A 21,263-nucleotide genomic window follows, 5' to 3' on the forward strand; every position below is an offset into this window, starting at 1 on the left:
TCAAGTGCAAGCAGGTGGTACAGTATCTTCTTCCAAAGTCCTTTGCCAGAAACTCTTGAACTCTGTACATTTTGTAACAGTTCTCAGCCAAACCCAGCCAAGACTCACACAAATTTCATATGGATAAACAGGAAAGTAAATACAACTGAACATGTTCTCTTGGCTGCAGCATACAATTTAAAGTGAAACCTACAGGGATCTAGGGCATTTTGTTACTGCCCATTAAAACAGCATCCCAAATGCCAAAATGAAAGGATAATGCCTCACGTGGATGGATGCTTCATTGACTTGAGTACTTTAGTATCCCCACAAATGATCTGAACAATTCAAAGTTAGTTCCTATCAAACTCTCTGAAGCCTGGTAAAGTGGAATGAAACTTCCATGTAATTTAATTCTTGCTACTGGCCATGGTAAGAATAGTCATGGAAGAAGTCCTCCTTAATTCTTCCATGAGAAATGTAACTCCCTCAAGGTAAGACAGTAATTTTTACTGTAATTCACTCACAGGAACAAAAAACACAATAGAAGAAGGATGTCCCTGTAGTGCACATTTATAACATCAATGTGTGTCATTGCCTGGATTTCCATTCCTGCACGCGCTGATCAAATTCTTATCTCATGATATTGTTATGAAAGTAACCAAAAATCTGATCAAATTGGATTTGTTCTATATACTTCCCAAGAGAAAAGCAAGTGGAACTTGCTTTGAAAGCAGAGCATTCACTTTGAAGAACTAAAAAGTGAAGAAATTACTGGTGAGCCTCAAAAAAAAAAAGGGAGGGAGGGCGCTGGAAATTGTACAATATTTGAGGCTCGCTATCAATGGATATTTAAAGTGGCCAGATTTATAGATATTCATCCCTGAAATGCTCCTCCCAAATTTCAAGCATTGCACACTATTTAACACTGTGGTTTTTAACTGTTTTTAAATATAACCCTTAAATTAGTTGTTCTTTAAGCATCCTTCTATCTGTGGATTTACAGAAGCCTTCAGGAAGACAAAGGTCATTATTCCCACCTTATGAGTGGGAAAAGCACAACAAGAGTCGGGGGTTAATGATTTGCCCACAGCCATAAACAGGTTAATGCTGAAGCTAGAAAAAGAAATGTTTCCAGGCCATTGTTTTATCCTCTGGGTCACCCTCCCTTATACTTATCAAGCGCATCTTGTTTATAGTAAAGAAGTTAAACTTTCTAAAAAACTAAACCAAAGAATAAAACAATCAGTATTAAATAATTAACACCTCTCTTTTTCAATACTGTGCTTTGTAGATGAGGACAGGGAGACAGATGTGTTTATAATATTCAATCTGTTGAACCTGAAAATAAAGTGTAGGCTGCTTAACCTAAATATAGTCATCAACTCAAGAGTTGCCACCGTAGTCAGAGTATCTGCCATGCAGCACTACAAAACATTTTGTAAAGCAAAATTCTGCTGAATGTGCTCATAAATATTAGAATAGTCTTGATATGCTATGCTAAAAACATTCAATCTGAGCTGCGAGCAACTAGCATTGCATATCAATTTTTGGAAAATGCTAGTATTTGTATCCAGAGATACGACCAGCAATACAAAGTGGCAAGATACTGAAACTGGCATTACAATGCCTTACACAATTATTTTGGGTCAAAGTACCCCATTGTACATAAATTCACATAATGAAGTTCAGTACAAAGCAAACTAACAATGGACTTGGCACAGAGAAACAGATCAGCAGCTGCATTGGGAATTCAATGGAGAAAAACTATTGTAATGCTCAATGTGTACATAAAATTGTCTTTGAAACTTGCTGAAAAATGCAAATAATATACATTAAAATTAAAATTTCTTAAAAGAAAATTCAAGCTTGCTTAAAATATAAACCGATTCTAGAATCGAGGGTTTTTAAGAGCTGTGATTAGCTGATGAGAAGTGTTTTACACAGATGATATAGTAGCTATGATGGCACTACATCATTATTGCCTTGCTTTCTTTTTTTCCCCACGTTGGCAGTTATAGTGCATACACATGACTCGGAATACACTTGTTATAAAATCTTTTGGAGATACATTAAGAAGTCAGCAGATGACAGAAAACTTGTCTTGCTCTGTGGCAGGAGGAAAAATGGAGCATATTATGATAATGCAGAGCAATGCAGGCATTACAGAATACAAACAATGCTAAGCAGTATCATTTAAAGAAAACACAAAGCAGTCATTGATTTTTAGTATCTGCATTAAAAGGTCTCCATTCTAAGTAATTACATTTTGTAGGAAATATCTTTAAATGATGTTGTGCCTATTTACAAGGAATTAGGAGAATATTATACAAACAAGTGCAGGAAAAAACATTTTGCTGTGACCGTTTTTTCAAATACAATTCCTCCCCCAATATTTAAACCAGACATTACTACAACTGCTACAAAGAATACTGATTAGAAGAGAGGGGTTGGTTTGCCTGTATTTTAAAAAAAAAAATCTTTAGAGATTTTCTTGCCTTTCCTTTAGGGTGAGTAAGTGGCCAAACTCTCCCATCTTTTTAGCATTTCAAAAGCCAGCTTCCATGCAAAGGTACCCACCTGAGTGCTTACTCTGGAGACCAGGTGAGAGACAGAGAGAGGGATTTCAGAAGAGGGGAACGAGCACGTATGCCACACAATATCCACATGCTAAAGCAAAAGACTGATTTTGGACCTGGGGAAACCGCTGGCAAGGTCTACCTATGGATGCAAACTTTATTCGTGGATCAAGCAGCTGTCAGGTGAGATGAAGCATATGATGATGTTCTCTAACCAGCCTTCATCTCTCAGGTGAAGCCTGCCTTAACAGCTGGGCCAGTACAAAGACTCCCATGAGACATCTTGCTTCCTCATCAAATTGACTGTCCTGTCCCATGGGAGAGCTCCCTTTTAACTGTACCAGCAGTCCATCAGGTCATCTGGATATTTTAGCAGTTCCCAGGTATTGCTGAAGATGGCAACGCTTGTGGTTTTGTAGGGCAAAGTCTGACTTGCTCAAGAGAACAACATCGGAGGCAGGGCAGGAGAGGAGGGGGAAGCCCTCACAAAATGGGAGCTAGATGGTTGGAAGTGAAAATCTCCTTGCAAGATCAGATGTACACCCCCACAAGTTTCCATAACACTCGGTTTTGAACCCCACTTGCTCTGCCTCAGCATTTGAATAGGCTGAAAGTGCCAACCGAGATCCATCACTGGCTCTGTAGCACCACCAAGCCTAACACTTGTGCTCTTTGCCACAGGACAGGAAGAAGTTGAGGAGCCTATTAACCTTCTGGCAATATCAAACCCTGTTGCCCTCAATAATACAACAATCCCTGCTTTGCAGCAGGTGTTCAGTGATGCCTGCAAAGTAGCTCTGGATACAAAGCATTACATGGACCTCTATTGGAAGAGAGAGAGAGAGAGAGAGAGAGAGCGCACCCACAATGATGGCTGCTTTTGTTTTGTACAACTCCAGCTCTACAAGAACACATAGAGGATAACTACCTGGAAGTCCACTGTCAACACTGGTCCACTGAGTATGCAGAGTGACTTAACCAGCTACCTCAAATCACTTCCCAAAGCTGCCAGCCAACAGCCTGCATTTGACCTCCTACATTTATACTCTGATATACTCTACATTTCAAACTTTTAATTAAAAGAAGAAGAAAAAAAGTAGCTCATCCAAATCAATTCAAATGTACCGTTTCTCCCAATTACTGTGGAATGCAGAGGTCATCATCATATTGCATCATTACATTGAGGAATAATCTAGCATGAAGTCCTATAAATTAGCTTAAATAGCTTGTGTGTTTTCATCCATAACAGCATATTTCATAAAGATATACCACCGCTTTTCTGTGTACAAGGATCTAAATTGAACAGGCACATTACATCTATTTTATATGAACTTTAATGAGAAAAGGCTGATATGAACCCTTCTCTGCCTATCTATGAAGTTTAAACATTATGCCACAGAAGAAAAAAGAGATCTTATCTGGTGGCTGCACATTAGGCCCTGATGCTTTAGATTGCCTTTTCTGAGGAATGCACCATATTGCTGGCATTTCTATTCAAAACAAGCTTGTGTTTTATAGAAAAGGGTTCAACATTTACAGTGACATATGTAAGAACAGCACAGACAGAAAACTCTAAAATATAATTTACAACTCAATCTAAGGAATCATCCATTTTAAAAGAAATGATAACTGCATGAAAAGAACAACCTAATCCCTAGATTTTTATCAAAGGATATTAGTTTAGGATACTTTATATCAAACCGCAAATACCTTAGGTACTTTTATGTCCTGACAGTGGAACACATTTCCAAAAAAACACCATAATGCACCTACATGCTATAAACAAGTAAGAATTCTTCCAGAACCTATGTTGCATGCTGAGTTCTTCACATAAAATAAAATAAAATCAGAGACAGAGCTTCATCAGTTTTGTTTGGATCACTGATGAGTGCATACGTAATGACTTTCACCTCTTGAAACCTCTCTGCTTCATTCTTATGCATAGACTTGAAGGGACATTTATGCGTTTGGCTTGTTGCATCAATTCAGAGGATACAGTTACTGTAAAAATTTACATTACTGCAGGCTTGTAGTGATGAAGCAGGCAAGCACAAGAAATAAGCTTTTATTGCATTTATTTTAGATTTGATGGAAAAGTGTAGTCATTTGGTATGACAATAACCACCATAAAATTTGATTTGTTTATCGATTAAATTACATTTTATTTAAGCAGAATTTTTTTCTAAAAAGTTGAAATTTCAAGATAAATCACAAATTTGACCTATCCATCCAGATGGTGTTTCTCCTGAATTGATCGTGTATTTCCATTTGCAGTACCCACTTTAGTTTATAGTTGTGACGTATACAATGCACCAAGGACACTTACCGAAACTCAAAGTTCATTTGAGTAAAACAGTATTTTATATACTACTCTCCACACCAAACTCTTTATTAAAAATGGGAAAAAACCAATTTTCATTTCTGCATAAACTTGCCTGTAACAAAGATGGCACTTTATTTAAAATGGATTTACAGAAGTCTTTAATAAATAAATATTTTTTAAAATCTTGATGGCTTAGTTTTACTGTAACTCATTACTCTGTTGAAGGTCTTGGAATCACAGGTGGATCAATCCTTTGGTGCAGACAGGAAGGCGAAGGACAGATTTTTAAGAACTAAGCAGTGCTAATTTTCAACTAAGGGTTGGCAGCTTGAGTAGACCTCTGAGCTTTTCCCCCACTCCTGCCAACAGCCTTCTTCCCTGCCTTTTTGAGGCGCAGGCTGAGTTAGTTTGGGGCTGGAAGAGTTCCCTGAACCTGCATGCAGGTGCAAGAAAGAGGACAGCACAGTGCAGGGATAGATTTAGATGGCTGAAAATACTATGGGTCACCTTGGTTTGAACTGCACCACCTGTTTCCAATAATTAATGTGAGTTTCAAAACCCTAAATTCCCAGACATGTCACTGTTTCTCATACGCAATGCTATTCCCATTCATCTGATTTTTCCTGGTTTATTTCTCACCTCTGTTACTCCAAAACACTCAAAACAGAAAAACACTCAGTCCCAAAATCAAGTTTAAATGTACATTCTGGGTTCTTATTATTGGGTTTTGTTAGTTTTTAATCTTTTTATGAAGTTATTCAAAGCTGGTAAAGAGATTTCAGATTCAGTAGGTTTTCTAAATCTTTTTTTTTCTTTTTTTTCCTTGGTAAAACTACTGTATTACTAAAGATACCAAACCAGATTATAATACAGTTGATTTAAGACTGCAAATATTTGCCTGCAATATCAATTATAAATAATAGGAATGAAAATCATTGTCGATACCTGTGGTTAAAGGCAGATGAGTGACACTAGTTAGACAGGTGAGAGTGAACCAGGTTGATGCCAACGTTGCTCCAGATAAAAGCAGCAGCAGTATAAACTTCAGCATGCCCCTGATAAAATCTGCAAATCTAAAATAAAAGCACAGATCAGAGCAGTACAAATTCATATTATTTAAATGTGATGCCTGACAATTAATTCAGTATATTCTCATTAAACATTCTGGAGATATAAAAACAATTTAAAAATCGTTTCTCATTTTCAGAAATAGAAAAAAGGCATTTTTATAGAATGGTGATATTTCTAGCTGTCAAGCTGACGAGCCATGGATTTTTTAGCTGTCACAAAATAACAACCAAACCAGAACAATTCTCAAGGCATCAACTGAAAACACTTGGTATATAGGAAGGGGTTTTTTTTCTTCTGCATTTGTTGGACACAACATCACACCACTACTTACATCGCTGTTTTGTCAGCGTTTGCTAGTCTCCCTTGGCAGACACACTGCCCAATTAGCATATGAGGAGGCTGCTGCATTTCATTCAAGACATAGTTAAGCGTCAAGATTCATTCCTGTGGGAAATGACAAAACTCCAAATACCAGAATCCCTAGATTGAAGATGACAAGGCACAGCTTCTGAACCCTTGGATGCATTGGTGATGAAGCTCTCAGTGGCTTAGGCAAAGGAGGAACTCTCTACACAGATGGTCACTGTTGGTGGCAGTTTTGGGTTGAAATGTTCCAGAACCCAAGAGCTTGGTGCCACTCTTCTCCTACACACGCCCCACTGACAGTCTCTGGGAGGACAGCCCCACAAGTCCCTGGGCAGTCTGGCTGTTATACAGACGGAAATATGATCTTTATACCACCTGATGGTTCAACTGCTTTTTTCATCTTTTTTTCTTTTTTTCTCAAGGAGACATAATGCATTTGAGCAGTGCTCACATGGCATAATTACCAGTGCAACAGCTCTTTTCAAAAGGGATTTCAACACAGCTACTAAAAAGATACATTAGAAAAGGCAATGTCATTTATCCACTACTAATTTTCTATAATCTCCTGCTTAGGAGATGTGATTCTGGGCCAGACGGATTAGGTATGTATGTCTAAAGAATGTCTTCTACCCTCATAGTCTCCTACCTCGATTAGGCTAAGGGCAGCACAACCCACCTAGGTTGATCCATGACGAAATCTGTCCTGTCTGTCAGCTAACTGCCTTCTCTCCCCTAAAAAAAGATCACTTTACAGATACCATACAGCTTACTTGATAGAACAGATAATGCTACCAAAATTTTGAGAACTAGGAAGCCTAGCTCTACATACACCATAAGAGATGTACAAGTAATGCAATCCAAAAGAAAAAAAAAAACACCAACCCCCCACTTCTTTCCTCTTATTTTGATTCTCCCTGTGCTTTAATTCCTCATTGAATTCAGCAGCGAGTAATTCAATAGGCAGTAGAGGAAGATCAATGCTGCATATAATCTTAAAAGTTTATGACTGCAGTGTTCAAGTGGCTTATGCATTAATCTCAGAGGTTAGCTGCTACTGTTGTTTTTCTTCTGACAATCCAAATCCAGCAATCAGGATCATCTCTTCTCAGTGGTTTGCCAGTTTCTTTAGTTATTCTTTGGGATCACTGGGGTCAAAATCAGCAATTTTAAAAGCTTCTCAGAAGCATCTCGAAGTGCAAACTTTAGACTTCTTCCACAGAGACTCCCCGCTTTGCCTGCCAGCAAGCATCACTATTCCCTCTCCTTACAGGCAAGAGCAGTTATGTATATCCTGTCTAATGAAACAGTGTGAGAAATACCAGCCTTCAGGGAGGGACATTCACAGACAACAGGTCTGGAAGGGATCTCTAGGGGTCCTCCATCTCTATCCTACTAACAGGGACGTGTGGGGATGGGAGGACGATACACATCTAAACCATTCAAGATAATTAAGTGGAGCAAATATCTACCTTTACTGAGCAGTTGCAACTCCTTTTGACACCAAGATCCTGGTTTGGGTATCTGTGGTAGCAGTGTGCTCCAAGGAGCTCTCAGATATGACAGGACAGCAGAAGAGTCAAATACAAACTGAAAGGTTTATGCAGCTACTGAATTCAGCCAGCAACAGAAACAATGGGAAAAAATGACATAGCAAACTAGCCTGAACTTGGTAATCAAGGGGCTTCTCCTTCTTGTCTGGTTACAGGAGAATAAAGTCGACTGTAAATCTAGTCAACTCTTCAGAATACTTGTTTCAATCAAAAAAGGAGAGAAATTATTTCTACCCTCTGCCCCCAGCATCTGCTTTCAAAACCCTCTGTTGTGTTTAAATCCTTCATTATCATCTAGCATGTAAGCGGATGGCTGCAGCTGCTAAAAAAGTAGGCACGCCAGGAGAGAAGTTGTATACTTACCCAGACACAGACCTCTGAGCCTACTGCTGGTAAGTCTCCTGCAACTCAGCAAATCCAGCCCTACACTAGATCCTACAGTTAAAATCGCAAAACCGCACTGCTGACAACACTGTCTGTTGCTAAGGAAATTATCACCATGTCATAAAGTTTCAGCATTTTGACTACACTGCAGGTTAAAAGCAAAAAGAAAAACTAAGCCGTGGAGGACAAAACCCCAGAAATATCTACGATCATTAGCAAATGTGGCAAAAAAAAAAAAAAAAAAATCTGAGAAAAGGGAATAGATTTATATTTCTATGCAATTATATGAATGCCGCTCTTTGACATTGCTTTTCTTCAAACCAGTATCATTTGAAAGCTGCCAGCAAAGCATACAGCACCTGCCAGCTGCCCAAAATAGCCCAGGCTTTTCAATTATAAAAATGCATCACACAAATTAGCTAAACATACCTAAGTTCATGGCTATCGGGACAGCAGCGGGTGGAGAGCGGGAGGATTTATGTATTGTGCTGAGGAAAACTTGCACCATTTTGAAAATAGATAGATAAACAAATTTCCAAACTGGGCATTACTTTACATAGAGATGATTTAACACCTACTGTGACCAAATGCAGGACCAAATGCTCCAGGGCAAGGCTCAGGTTGTTACGGTTCTAAATGGTAGAATCTGCATTGATAAAAATGGCAGGAGCAAATTCCTACACTGTGCCAATTTTGCTTTGATAAATTAGCAGAAAAAAAAAAAAGAAAAAAAAACCAAACAAAAACCCAACAGCTTCTTGAGAGGTGGTTAAGGGAGAGAGCTGCTTGCTTGGCAAATCACAGTTCTGACACTGAAATACATCAACTTGTCAGCCTTGACAAGAATCATTACTTAATTTTCCTAATTACAACTTTCAGCAGATTACAGTCAGACTCGTCATTGATTCAACCCTACACAGATAAATGCTGAATAGGCCTAGGAGGGAGAGTCATCAATCAGGAGTGACAAATCACCTCCTCCCTCCCCTTCTGTGTGCAAACCCTCCCATTTGAACGGTGTATCGCCCAAGTTAGAAAGACGTATTTGGAGGCAGACTGTTGGTATTTTTTAATTTACTCAAAAGCAAAGCTCTGAATGCTACAAAATACCGCTATTCAACAAGGTTTGAAAGCAATTTTGAATCAGTTAAAGAGACTGTCAGCATTTCCTGAAACTTAACCCAGGCAATATATTAAATAAATTAATCTACCGTAAAGATTGAGATTTGCATGTTGGCATTGAGTCAGGAGATTCTCTCCTAACAAAGTTAAGTGAGCTGCTAAGGGTGCCCCTCTACTATTGAAATATCGCAAATATATGAGAGATAAACCCATGATGGAAAGGATTAAACAGGCACACTACCTGCTTCAGCATATAACATGCTACGGCATCTGTGTCATTTACAGCAGTTGGTTTTAAACATCTACTTCTCTTAGAGAGAAAACCTCATATCTGAGCTTAGCTAATCAAAAGTAACTCCCTTTAGAGGCAATCAGGCTGTGAACTTTGTTTCAATAGATTAAGTCTTTCGGCCTGCATCTGGAGCAGACAGGAGAGAAGCACTTGTTTCTTTTCCCTAGGTCAGGAGTTCTTTTCTCTCCCTCCGTCACAGTTGCTAGGCAGCCTGCAAAATGTCAGGATGAGAAACCTTATATTTCTTTATGCATTGTGTACTCTGATGATGCACAGCAAGTGAAAAGAGGAGAGCTTCAATCTCTGCCCTAAAAAGATGCCTCTTTGGGTCCACAATCCCAGAATGACTGCAACGATGACAGACCCCTGCACTTGTGCTAAACTCATTGCAGAACTGGAGTCTAAAGAGTGGACATAAAGAAGCCAGGGCAATGCTTTGATACCCACCAGATGTAAGGAAACATGTGATTGGTTTTAATCGGTTTTAAACTGCTCGAGTACCTCCTGAAAGACTTTCTCTCCCCACTCCCCCTTTTTTTTGTTTTTATAAAAAGGGACTCTCAATGAAGAAAAAGCAGCAGCCTTTTGGAAGGGCAATCCATTCCTTGCTTTTCCGCTCCCCATGTCATCAGCATTCATGATGGCCAGAGGGAGCTGTGTCTGGATATTTAAAAAGCATAAGTATAACCACACCACCCATAGCAGTATCGCAAAAAATAGTTAGGCCATATAGGAATCCAACAACCTGGCCAAAATGGGCCCAGACTAATTTCTTTGTCGAGGAACGTAACATTATTGTGGGTAGGCTGCTTGTGCTACGTTCCCAATATCCCTTGGGAATCAATATGCCCAAAATCATTGATGGAAGGAGACAGACACTAATTTCTTCAATGCTTTCCAAATGTGCTACAATGGGCTCTCCCTCATACCAGGCAGCTGAATTCACAAGAACTGTGTTTAAAAGGAGCATACAGGAAGCACTTGTCAGGAGTAACAGTATGACTTGCCAAATTGAGGCACATGCATGTGGAGTTCTCAACCCCCAGTGACCACTAACATGGAATATACAAATCATTGCTCTAAAAGAAACACAATCCCAGAACTATGCTTTTTCCATTTGAAGTACCTAGAAGATGAGAGAAAACAAGTTACGTTATTACAAGGATAAGCTAAATGACAATCACAGTTGAAGAAATGGAGAAGGACATGTAATTATTCCTACCTTGCCATTGCTATGCCAACAACACAACCTCCAACTATAGACCAAAATCCAATCCAGCCTGCATCTACCTGACAGGAAAAACAAAACAAAGCAAAGCATAGGGAAATGTGTTAAAGCTGAGAAAATAAGATGATGTTACTTTCAAAACAAATGGTGTGCAGGAGCTGCAAACTGCTAGCAACAGCCCCCGACAACAATCTGAAGTGCAAGACTTTTTCTAGGATATTCAAAAGGAAATAAATTCACTAAAAGAAAGTATGACTAAGTAGCCTATGCTCTAAATGTGACCTCTCTTTATAGAATCTGAGTAATGTCCTCTGGATTTTTATCAAAAGCTTAGAAATCCTCTTCTCCCCACTTCATCTTTTCCACCTGGTAAACATTATTTTCTTTTACTAAAGGTGCAGCAGCCAACAATACTCTCATTCATTTACCTGCCTCTTCCTTCTTGTCAAAAGGTGCGTACAGATGTGAAAATACCCACCGCTCGTGGAGAGTCAGCAGCAAGACAGATTGGGATGCCAAAGCTACAGTTTATTTTGTTTAAAATTTCAGGAGAAAAGTGGTCCATATGTATTAATAGCAGCTTAAACGTAAAAACCTGATAAAATTGTATGCTAGCGCAAAATAAAAACATGCCACTTACTTACTTGGCTTACGTGAACTGGCGTTAATATCAAATCCAGAACACCAGACCAGCCAGAGAAAACACCCAGTGGTATAGCATAGGCTAAAGCAATCATCAAGAATCGAAAATTGCTGTGAAGACAAAACATACGCAATTAGTTGCAGCTTATATTAGAAATTGCACCAAGATTAGCTGCTAGAGTAAATGACACCCTAGAATCTATATTCTGCCCATCAAGGAAAATAGCAGCAGTCTTAAGAAGTAGTGAGCCAGGAAAAAGAGAAAGGTATCCAGCCATGTCACTGAAATCCCAGTGGCTGAGATGTTACTGCCTTAGCACTGTGATAATAAAAAAAGCCAGTCTCTCCACATTGTTCAAAGATTTTTGTAACACGCTGGGCTCATGTGTTTCTCATTTCCGCAAGCAATTCTTCTGCATTTGCATGGGCAACCTACTTAGCCTAAGTGTATGTTAGGAACAATAGGCACCAATTTAAATGACAAAAAGCGTATTTCAAGAATAAAATCAGAGACTCATACTTTTTGAACTGTACTTTTTTTTTTTAAACTGTTTTACTTCTCTTTATTGAAAGGTGAAAGGCAGGGAGAGCTCTGGGAATGAGATGGGTACAGTTGCAAGAGTAGAAAATTTTGACAGTTTGAAGTGTTAAAAACCAGAGACAAATACAATATTCTGCTATAAATAGTCAATGTGTTTGCTTTTTCCTCCCAATTAAAATTATCCAACCTTTAGTATTCAGTGAAAATGAAGCAGTCAAAGCTGTGTCATCATCTTCATCGTACACAGCTAAACAGGAGTTGGCAGACAAATACCACCACCAATTTCCCCCACCCACCCACCTTAACCAAAAGCAAATGCAAAATCTTTGCTAAGAGACATCCAACTTTTCCTCAAAAAATGTTTTGATTTGGGAATAAAAACAGAAAATACACTTTGGACTCTGCAACACTGATATTTTAAAGGGAAGAGATTTTACAGTGATTCCAAGGTTATCCCATGGGATATCTGTGTAATCACAAAATGTGGCTCCCCCCGTTCCCAAAGAATTTACATAAAATTGATCCTGATCAGTACCAGTTCCTTGGCATGCAGCAGCAATTTGATAGAACATAGTTACGAAAGCCAGGAGGGAGTGAAAGAGCTTTAAATACCCTCCAAAACATTCAGAGGTTTGCAGCTTACGCTGTTTTACTCCCTAGAAGATCGACGCACAGCACACCAGCCAGCGTTTTTTTGCACCGTTCTTTTTCACACATCCTCTTCTTGAATAACACATTTCTATCACATGAACATATCCTCCTCTTTCAATATCATTCATGTCAGATTTTTTAATGCAAAGAAAAACAACTTCCAAACTTTCAGCTCTTCCACACACTGCTTATATTTCTCTGAATGCTAAAGCATTTGCTGTCTTCCTGACAACTTTTCTTCTCTCTTAACAATACCATACTCTTATCCTAGTCTACCTTGTATCATCTCAGCATCTCTTACAGCAAGTTTTCTGACACTATTTAATACTATCCTTGTAAAACCTATTCCAGTATCTATAGAATAAAATAAAAGGGAAAGTGCCCATTTTGCATGGGCATTATATAGCCATGTTGTAGATTGCAAAGAGGGAACAAGACTGAATGTGCTGTTCCAAAATAACACTTGTTCAACATTCAAAATCTTTGGTTATCTGAACTTCATCTTCATTGAAGAACTACTTTTGGTGGGATTGAGTACTTTGTAACTTACTTGACCAAGATCTCATGTGACGTATTTGTCTTCTGTAAGTCAAGCCAAGAGACAGGCTAGCACGTGGGATAGCTGCTCTGTGCAACTCCTAGTCCCAATACCAGAGAACCAGCTCTGCATCATGACACCCTCCAGTGACAGGGGCTCCCACGCTGCCATCCTGCCTAGCCTCCAAGTTAAAGCAGGTGACCAGGAGAAAGGGTGCATGGCAGTGACAAAGCGGCACTGATCACCAGATGCCATTCTGTCCCCTTGTCCAGCAACAGCTAGCACTGGCTACATTAAATGCTAAAGCTATTTGAAACATACATCTTAAGTAGCAGCTCCACTTTTCATGGCTCCAGTCACTTGTATTTGTTTTTGCAATTTTGCAACTGCTCCACTGAAAATAGAAAAATGTGCTGTCTGTCACACCATCAGCTGGTGAACCCACGCCGCTTTCCATCGTATCAGCCCTTATGACAGGATATCAGCATTAGCCCCTCTGTTAAACCATTCTGCTGGAATACGAATTGGCTTTTTCTCCTGTTTTTTCAGAAACCTACTTAATGCCACTAGAATCCATAAGGCAGGCTGGTTCAGAGGGGAGCCCTGTCAAAGTCAGTCACCATTTTCAGAATAGCTTTGACAGCGCCTATTAACATCAGGCATGCTCTGAGCAGCTTCCATCACTGGATGGTGATGTCATATGAAAGTTTCATGAAAGAAATAATGATGAACAAAAACTCTATTACAAAATTTCAAAATTGCTTACCTAGTCCCTTGAAAATATAAAAGGCACGTAACCAGCTAAAAACATTTAATTACTTCAAACCAAAAATCATGACATGTTTTCTTAATGCAGATTTTATCTTATCGACTATTTACTTGTATCAGAATTTTTTCCATGGAAATTTGTGGCATATTCTGAAATAGGAGGAAAAAAAAAGGCCTATTTGCTTCACCCAAGAAACTGAGAAAGGGCACCATTCTTTTTCTAATGGAAATTCAAACTACACTTGTCACACTATGTGATAGACTGTTAAAAGATTTGGGCTTAGCTCCCAAACCATGACTAAGTTGTCATCTCTCACTGCAGGCTGAGAAAGTTGGTATCAGGAGATAACCAGAGACCAGCTAACCATTAGTCTGCCAGAAGCAGGAATCCTCCAAATCAGGAGGAAGAACCAAGTTCCTAAGCAAGTCCCAAAAAAAGGGCCTATAGGGATGGTTGACCCTAAGAAGATATTTATAATACAACTCTGCAAGAAGCAGCTCATGAAGACGATTGCTCAAGGACATGAAGGCATGAAGGAGTGTGGGAGTTGCAAGGATGTGATAGATCCCTTTGGCGTCCAAGGAAAAAGGTCAATGACTTCAATGGTAAAGTTATGCTATGCAGCTTTATTTTGAAGTAGTAAAACTGCAGCCTGTGGGAGAGAAGAGGGAAATGATGAACATCTCAATTCTCATGAGTGTTTTTTTGTGCGTAGTTGGGTCAGCCCACCAGCTCACGCACATCCTAAATGCCTTACACACAGTTCTCATACCAGAGGGTGAATCTGCAATAAAGGGAAAATCATGATTTCCTGGTACTCATCAGCTGATTACCTTCAGTCTACAACCTTAAGTCAAAAGAAAGACTCTCTTTTGAGAGAGTGCCAAGAATTATGAAGCCTAGATTAGGCAGGCTACAGAGCTTAGAAGCCTAACGAACGAGATGATGGATTTCTCTTGAAGCACGACAGATATCATTTTCTTTTATAAAGCCCCCTTGCTTGATGGATTGTTGCTGAAAGGCTCCCCAAGATAAGTGGGTTTAATGATGAACTGTTGATTGTTTAATGTACAGAGGAATGAAGAAGCACCTTTGATAAGGGGTAGCGTGGAAGAATGCATAAAGACCAGAGGGAAGGGAGATATAATGATCTACCTGACTGCATTTCAAAAAACCTCTTGGTTCTTGGCGACACTATAAACTATGCTCATTATTTAAGCATCCAGATTGTTTTCTTAAGTTTCATTGATTGTGAATAGTAAGCCAGCTTTGCTGTTTACCTCCTGACCTTACCAGTATCTCAGGTCCACCGTTTACACCACTTTGAACAAGGAATCTAACGGTTATAAAGCTCCCAAATGGAGTACTGTCAACAGAAATTTTGAATTTCACCTACGGAGTCAGTTGTTATTTGGATTTCTGTCCAACAGCAATGTTTTTATAACACAGCCCTGAAGCAGGGTCTCACCGCACACCAGCTTGGGTGCGTAACAGCATTATTGTGTGTGCTAAGTGTTCTTATGGGAATTGCTATTTTTTAATATCCTGAGTAGGCCACTTTGCAGACTAACCAGCCAGCTGTACTCACATCTTCTCCCAACTGCCAGCCTCTTCAGGATGAACACACAGGATTAAGCATCTTGTCAACTATTTACTCCCTCAAACTGAAACAAAAGCCTCCAAAAACAAAAGAAAAAAACCAATGACAAAAAGGGATGAGTTGTTTTTGCTGGCTCTAAATACACTTTGAGAAAGTACAGCACACAACAGGTCTGTAATAACCAAATACCTAAAGCTCCACAATTACCAAGTTTCAAGAGCTCTTTGTACACAGATTCAGCTCCTACCACTACCTCACCCAAGAAACAATTACAGCAAGAGTTTGAAGCTCTCCGGTGAAGTCAGCCATACTCTGCACTGTGGGAGCGGTTCTTTGCCCCAGGAAGTTCATCTCTGCAGTGTCACCTACAGGGCACAGGCCTTCACAATTATTCAGCATTAATATTACAGCTGTTCCTCTGAGATCAGATTCCCATTACACAAGACATTGTACAAACACTGGGGATGGGACTGTGTCTTACCAAAAGAGCCCAAGTGGGAGAAGCTGCAAAGCTGGACATGTCACTTCCTTTATAACTTTTTTTCAAACCCCAAAATTGAAAGGAAACTAACTCACCTTTGAACCTGTCCAGAAACACATCTAGAGACACTTCTCCTATCCCCACTTCATATTTTAACATACAATTAATAAGATTTAATAGATCATATAATGGTTTCAGATAGTTCATTCATTGCTCCCCCAGCTGAATAAAAGCAGTTGGATACTCCTTTGAACGACAAGCAAACTCCAAATTCATTCCAATATAATAAGCATGGAAGAAAGCACCTTATTCATTAGCTATGCCCAGTGCGGTTAATTGTTATCTCACACTTAGCAGTACGCACGCTGTTAACAATCTTGTATAACCTGATGGAACAGAAGCATTGCATAAGACAAGCCATGCTAACAGGATGACTAAAGCATCATTGGTTCTGAAGGACTCTGGCATGAAGACTTGAGATATACCCAATGATTTAAAATTTAATGTCTGCTTTTTAGCACTTAGCATCCTTTTATGTCTCAGCATTAATATTTAATTTGATTTTGTTTAAAACCAACTTGTTTGTTCAATGAGAAGATTAAAGCACACTTGTTTTTATTTATTCAGGTGCTGATCTGCTTTGAAGTAGAAACCCAGCAAGGACCTACCTTAAGAGTCTGCAAAAACTTCTCCTGTAGCTGAGCCGTTGACTCGCTGCCGCCACGCTGGGAGGGAATGGAGGGCGTGAGGGGAAGTAGGCCAATGCTGCGGAAAATATCAGGGAAACCATTCCAAATTCTGAAGAACAGGGCGAAGAAAAACAAAACTGAGAACAGATGTTAGCATCGAAACACTTATTTCAGTACAGCATTGTTATCAGCCAGCCTCTGATACATAAATCCCACTACAAGTGCTTTACTGCTCCCGCCAACAGAACTCCATGACTTGAAGAATTTCTTTTTTCCTCTCCAAACAAGATTTCAAATTGAGATGGAGAATCAATGAGATGGAGAAATACCGGCAGTCCATTCCAGTGACAGGAGCTGCAGAGAACCAGGCTCACACATGGGGAACTCAGTGAAGCAAATGGAAAGCTTTTGCTTTTTCTCTTTAGAGAGAACTGCGTTATGAAGATTTGGCCTCGTTTCCTTGCGATGGAAGTAACGCAGTGCAGGTATCAGCGTGCTAGAGACTTTAAACAGATGGGACTGGGGAAGCCCCAGGGCATGGAATGACAATTACTCGTGCACAGGATGATGAAGGCAAACGAAAGGTCAAGCAAGGCAGCATCTCAGACACAAACAGTATTACATGGCAACAGAATATAAAGAGAAAAGTGTAGGAGCAGCCATGGCTCAGGAATAGAAAGACCATGGGTAACAGGGAGAAAAATGAAAGAATACAGCTGTTTGCCGATGCTCCTCTTATTCAGCAGCAAAATTGAAAAACTTCACAGCAGAAATTTGGACCTGAACTTGCAAAGTGATGAGCACTTCACAGAAAATACGTAGCAAGCCCCGTGATCAAACATTCTGAGGAAAAACAACTCTACCCACAGTCAGTCTAATTAATTTGTTTTACGGGCCTTTTACAATGTATATCATGTTCACCACAGTGCTCAATCCCAATATTTCTCCTATCCCCTTTGAAAACAATATTCTTTCCTATTGGAGAGAAAAATGTATAGCTGAAGCGTGTTATCTTAAAAGAACATGTGATCTTATAACAAAGAAGTGTTCACCGACACCACAAATAAATTTCAGCAGAGCTAGATACTCAATTGCATTAATTTTCTTTTTTCTTCTCTTTTTTAATAAATCAATATGAACATGGCACTTTGCCAGCTCTTCTGCTAAACCAGAAGAAAATAAATTCAGGAAGCTGAAAAGTAAATAACGCTCGGAGTCTAAATGGATCAGTTGGAGATGGGGAAGGGAAATGAATGCTTCTATTCGGTATATGGGAAAAAAGTCTACACGAAATTTCTTTTGAAGGCATACCGGGAATGTGACAATGCCATTCTTCACGATCAAATACTAAAGGATTCCTTTTGAATTATGTGGTGTCTCTTTTCCTGCTGTGGTCTAATTACATGTTTTGAGGGTCAAGGGCATTTAACTAGACCTTCTCACTGTATCTCCTCTGCTCTCCAGAACTTTGTGCACATTGTTTTTGAGATCATGAGCAGTGAATAAAGAACTGGTCATAACTGCTCATCCCAGATCTAAGAAAGGGATGAGATGCTTTGTCACTACAGGATGATACTAGACAGGGAAGCAAGGCTTGCCAAAAGCTGTTTATCCCCTTCTCCTGCATCTAGGTCTACATGTAGGTTTATAGGTATACATATGTACCTGCATACGCACACTTTAATCACATATTAAAGGAAGATTTCAGACTGCAGACAGGTAGAGCCAACAAGAATGTGACCACACAAACCCATAAACTTTGTCCGAGGTGTTTATTATTTAGCTTCATTATACTGCAATGCTGTAAAGGGAAAGGCTAGGTCTTTTTCTAAAGAATGTAAAACATGTTGATAATTTTTTTAAGTCACAGTAATATTTTATAACAGCTGCCCATCTGGGGCCTCTTCTATGGGTTGCCTCAAGATTCCTGCCAGTCAAATTGCTTCAGTAGGAGCAGTAGAGTAACACTTCTTTTTTTTTTTTTTTTTTTTTTAATTATTAAATTCAGCATGCAGTCCTTGTAGTACCTTCTTGCAACTCTTTAATGTTTCCCAGTGTTATACTTTCCAGGCTAACAAATTTGCCTTGCAAGCACTGCCCTCATGCACAAAAGAGCAGAATTCACTTTGGAAACTAAAGCAGCTCCCTCTATTGAAGAACAAAAGTCTTTAGTGCCATCTTAGCTTTGTGTATCACACTTGCATCTCTATCAAAAGCCCAGGTACTGCCAAACACATCCTATTTCTTACATGTTGCATTCCTTCCTCATCAGGAAACCCACACCTTTATCTCCATCATCATTTACTCTACCAGACTAGCTAAAGAAAAATACATTCCCAGGACAAGTTTTAGATTGTAAGTAGGGAGCAGAAGTACGCAAAAGAAGAAAGGTAAGAAATAGGTCAATATGGAGACCGAGGGAGCTGCAGTCACAAAAGAGAAGCCATCGGCTTCTCAGCAGCGCAATGGATGCAGTAAAGCACTCTGAATTGGGCAAGTCAGCATAAACTAGTGTGCAGAAACACAGCCGTGTATATCTTTTGTTGAGCAGTGAATTTGGAATGCTTCACAAAAGCTGGGCACCACACCACAGTGACCTGTGACGGTCAAAGTGGAGAGCTGCCTGCATCTTAGCCTAGGAAGTAGGCACCCTGCTGCCTGTGTAAGCCCCAAACAGAAAAAAGAGGTTTACAGAGACATAAGCCTCCTTGATACAAGGTCTTTTTCCTTCAGATAGGGTACTCATAGCACAAAAACCTACCCAAACCCAGAAACCCTCCTCCCCATCTTGTCCTGAAATGGAAAAGGGGAACGAGGGAGCTTTGCATACACATGCTTTTTTTTTAAACAAATAATGATTTTGACATTGATATTTAGAAAAGCACACGGCTAAAAGCTCTGGCTACACTCCAGAATAATTCAAGCTTCCTTACGCAATTCAGGTAATACAATTCAGTCCTGATTTGCTACATCTGTACTATTTCAGCTGTGAACCAGAATGTGCAGCGACACAGATGACACAGAAAGAGGCTGTGGTAATTCATCTGAGCTCTTAGTCCGCGTTTGAGGTAAAGGAACAGCAATTTATCAAAACACAGAAGAGACTGGAGTTAACAGGGCAATTTCAGAATGGGTTTATAAGCAATTGCTTTGTAATCATGTTTGAGGTTAAGTCCTTGGAAAATTAGCACACTCTTGGCATGCTACTGATCCCAAGTTAACAATTCACATCATTACCTCCTTTTAAAAGTCACCACCTAACTTTTGGAGGCTGCTTATCTAACGCTACCTCACACAAAAGCAAGAAGCTCCATCACAAACACAACTCCGTTAAGAATGCAGAGTGCTTATCCTCTGAAACTGGCTTTCCCACAGTATGTGAAAGGAGAAGTCATACCAAGCCTGACCACACTTGCTAAAGAAGTGGGGAAGTGGGACATTTGGGTCCAGCTCCTTGTTCTGCTACAGTCTGTAACACCTTTACCAGTGATCTGTGAAGGCAATTTGAGCTTCATTTTCTGCCCAGCTGATTAAGGGGACAAATAGTACCCTACCACACCTACCAGGTATTTTTTGGTCTGCAAGCGAACGGAGCTGTACGACTACCACGAGGCAGTCATCCACCACGAGGCGGCCTTCCTTCCACCTCTGGAGCCGACCTGGCATAACAGAGCACAAGGGAGGCAGACAGCGGGGACCTGGCTCCTTCAGCTCTCCAGGGAAACAGGGCTGAGGTGAGACAGGACAAACCCCACAAGGGATTCAAAGCAACCTCCTCTTTGACAGTTCCTACCAATTTTAAACGAGTTGGACGTTCTGCCACCGTCACTGCGGTTCACAGCAGGCCAGTAACGTTCACGAACCAGCTCTTTTTCGTTGCCTGAACAGCTGAAGGGGTTGTAGCTCCTGAAAAGACACACCCCGTATAACACAACCACAAAGAAACCACCTCTGTTGAAAGCACTTTCAAATTTTAAGCACTTTCAAATACTACAGATGCCCCACAAAACACATTTCCTAGAAAGCTGAAGAGCTGCTGTAGGATCATCTTACGCTGGGACCAATGACCCCAACCAGGCCTAGGGGATGTTCCCAAACCCTTGCCGGCTCAGAAAGGCAGAAAGAGCCGTGCTGAGACACGGGGCAGGCAAGACACACCTCTGAACCTTGGTCGCAAGCAACATCCATCCCAATTTCTGAAGAAAATGCTTAGGAAAACCTCCCGGAAGAGAACAGAAGAGAAAGTGAATCTAATGGGCTGCTGAAAGCAACATTTCTAGTGCTACCAGACCCAAACCAGTGGTTTTAGGCACAAAACTGTACTTAGGCGGATGAATCCTTCTCTCTCCATAGAAAATCTGTAGAGGGAGAGCTAAAACAATTCTCTAATTGCCAGATTCTTCCTCCCCTTATCTACTGCTCCTCAGGACAAAAGCTGGTTTGCCTTCATTTTTCCCT

The 21,263-nt window shown here is 40.0% G+C and overlaps 1 protein-coding gene across 1 annotated transcript in view; it reads right to left on the reverse strand.

Moving 5' to 3' along the window:
- Positions 1–5,826: 5,826 nt before the first annotated feature.
- DIRC2 (disrupted in renal carcinoma 2) overlaps positions 5,827–21,263 on the reverse strand; it is a gene marked incomplete at both ends in the record, with an annotated part of 29,965 nt that continues 14,528 nt past the window's right edge. Inside the window, 4 exons of the mRNA XM_009578743.1 lie at positions 5,827–5,954; positions 10,889–10,956; positions 11,539–11,647; positions 16,785–16,914. Coding sequence (XP_009577038.1) covers positions 5,827–5,954; positions 10,889–10,956; positions 11,539–11,647; positions 16,785–16,914 — 435 coding nt within the window. The remainder of the gene's footprint in view (positions 5,955–10,888; positions 10,957–11,538; positions 11,648–16,784; positions 16,915–21,263) is intronic.

The sequence above is a fragment of the Fulmarus glacialis genome, unplaced genomic scaffold (genome assembly GCF_000690835.1).
Source record: "Fulmarus glacialis isolate BGI_N327 unplaced genomic scaffold, ASM69083v1 scaffold9485, whole genome shotgun sequence".
NCBI classification, from domain to species: domain Eukaryota; kingdom Metazoa; phylum Chordata; class Aves; order Procellariiformes; family Procellariidae; genus Fulmarus; species Fulmarus glacialis.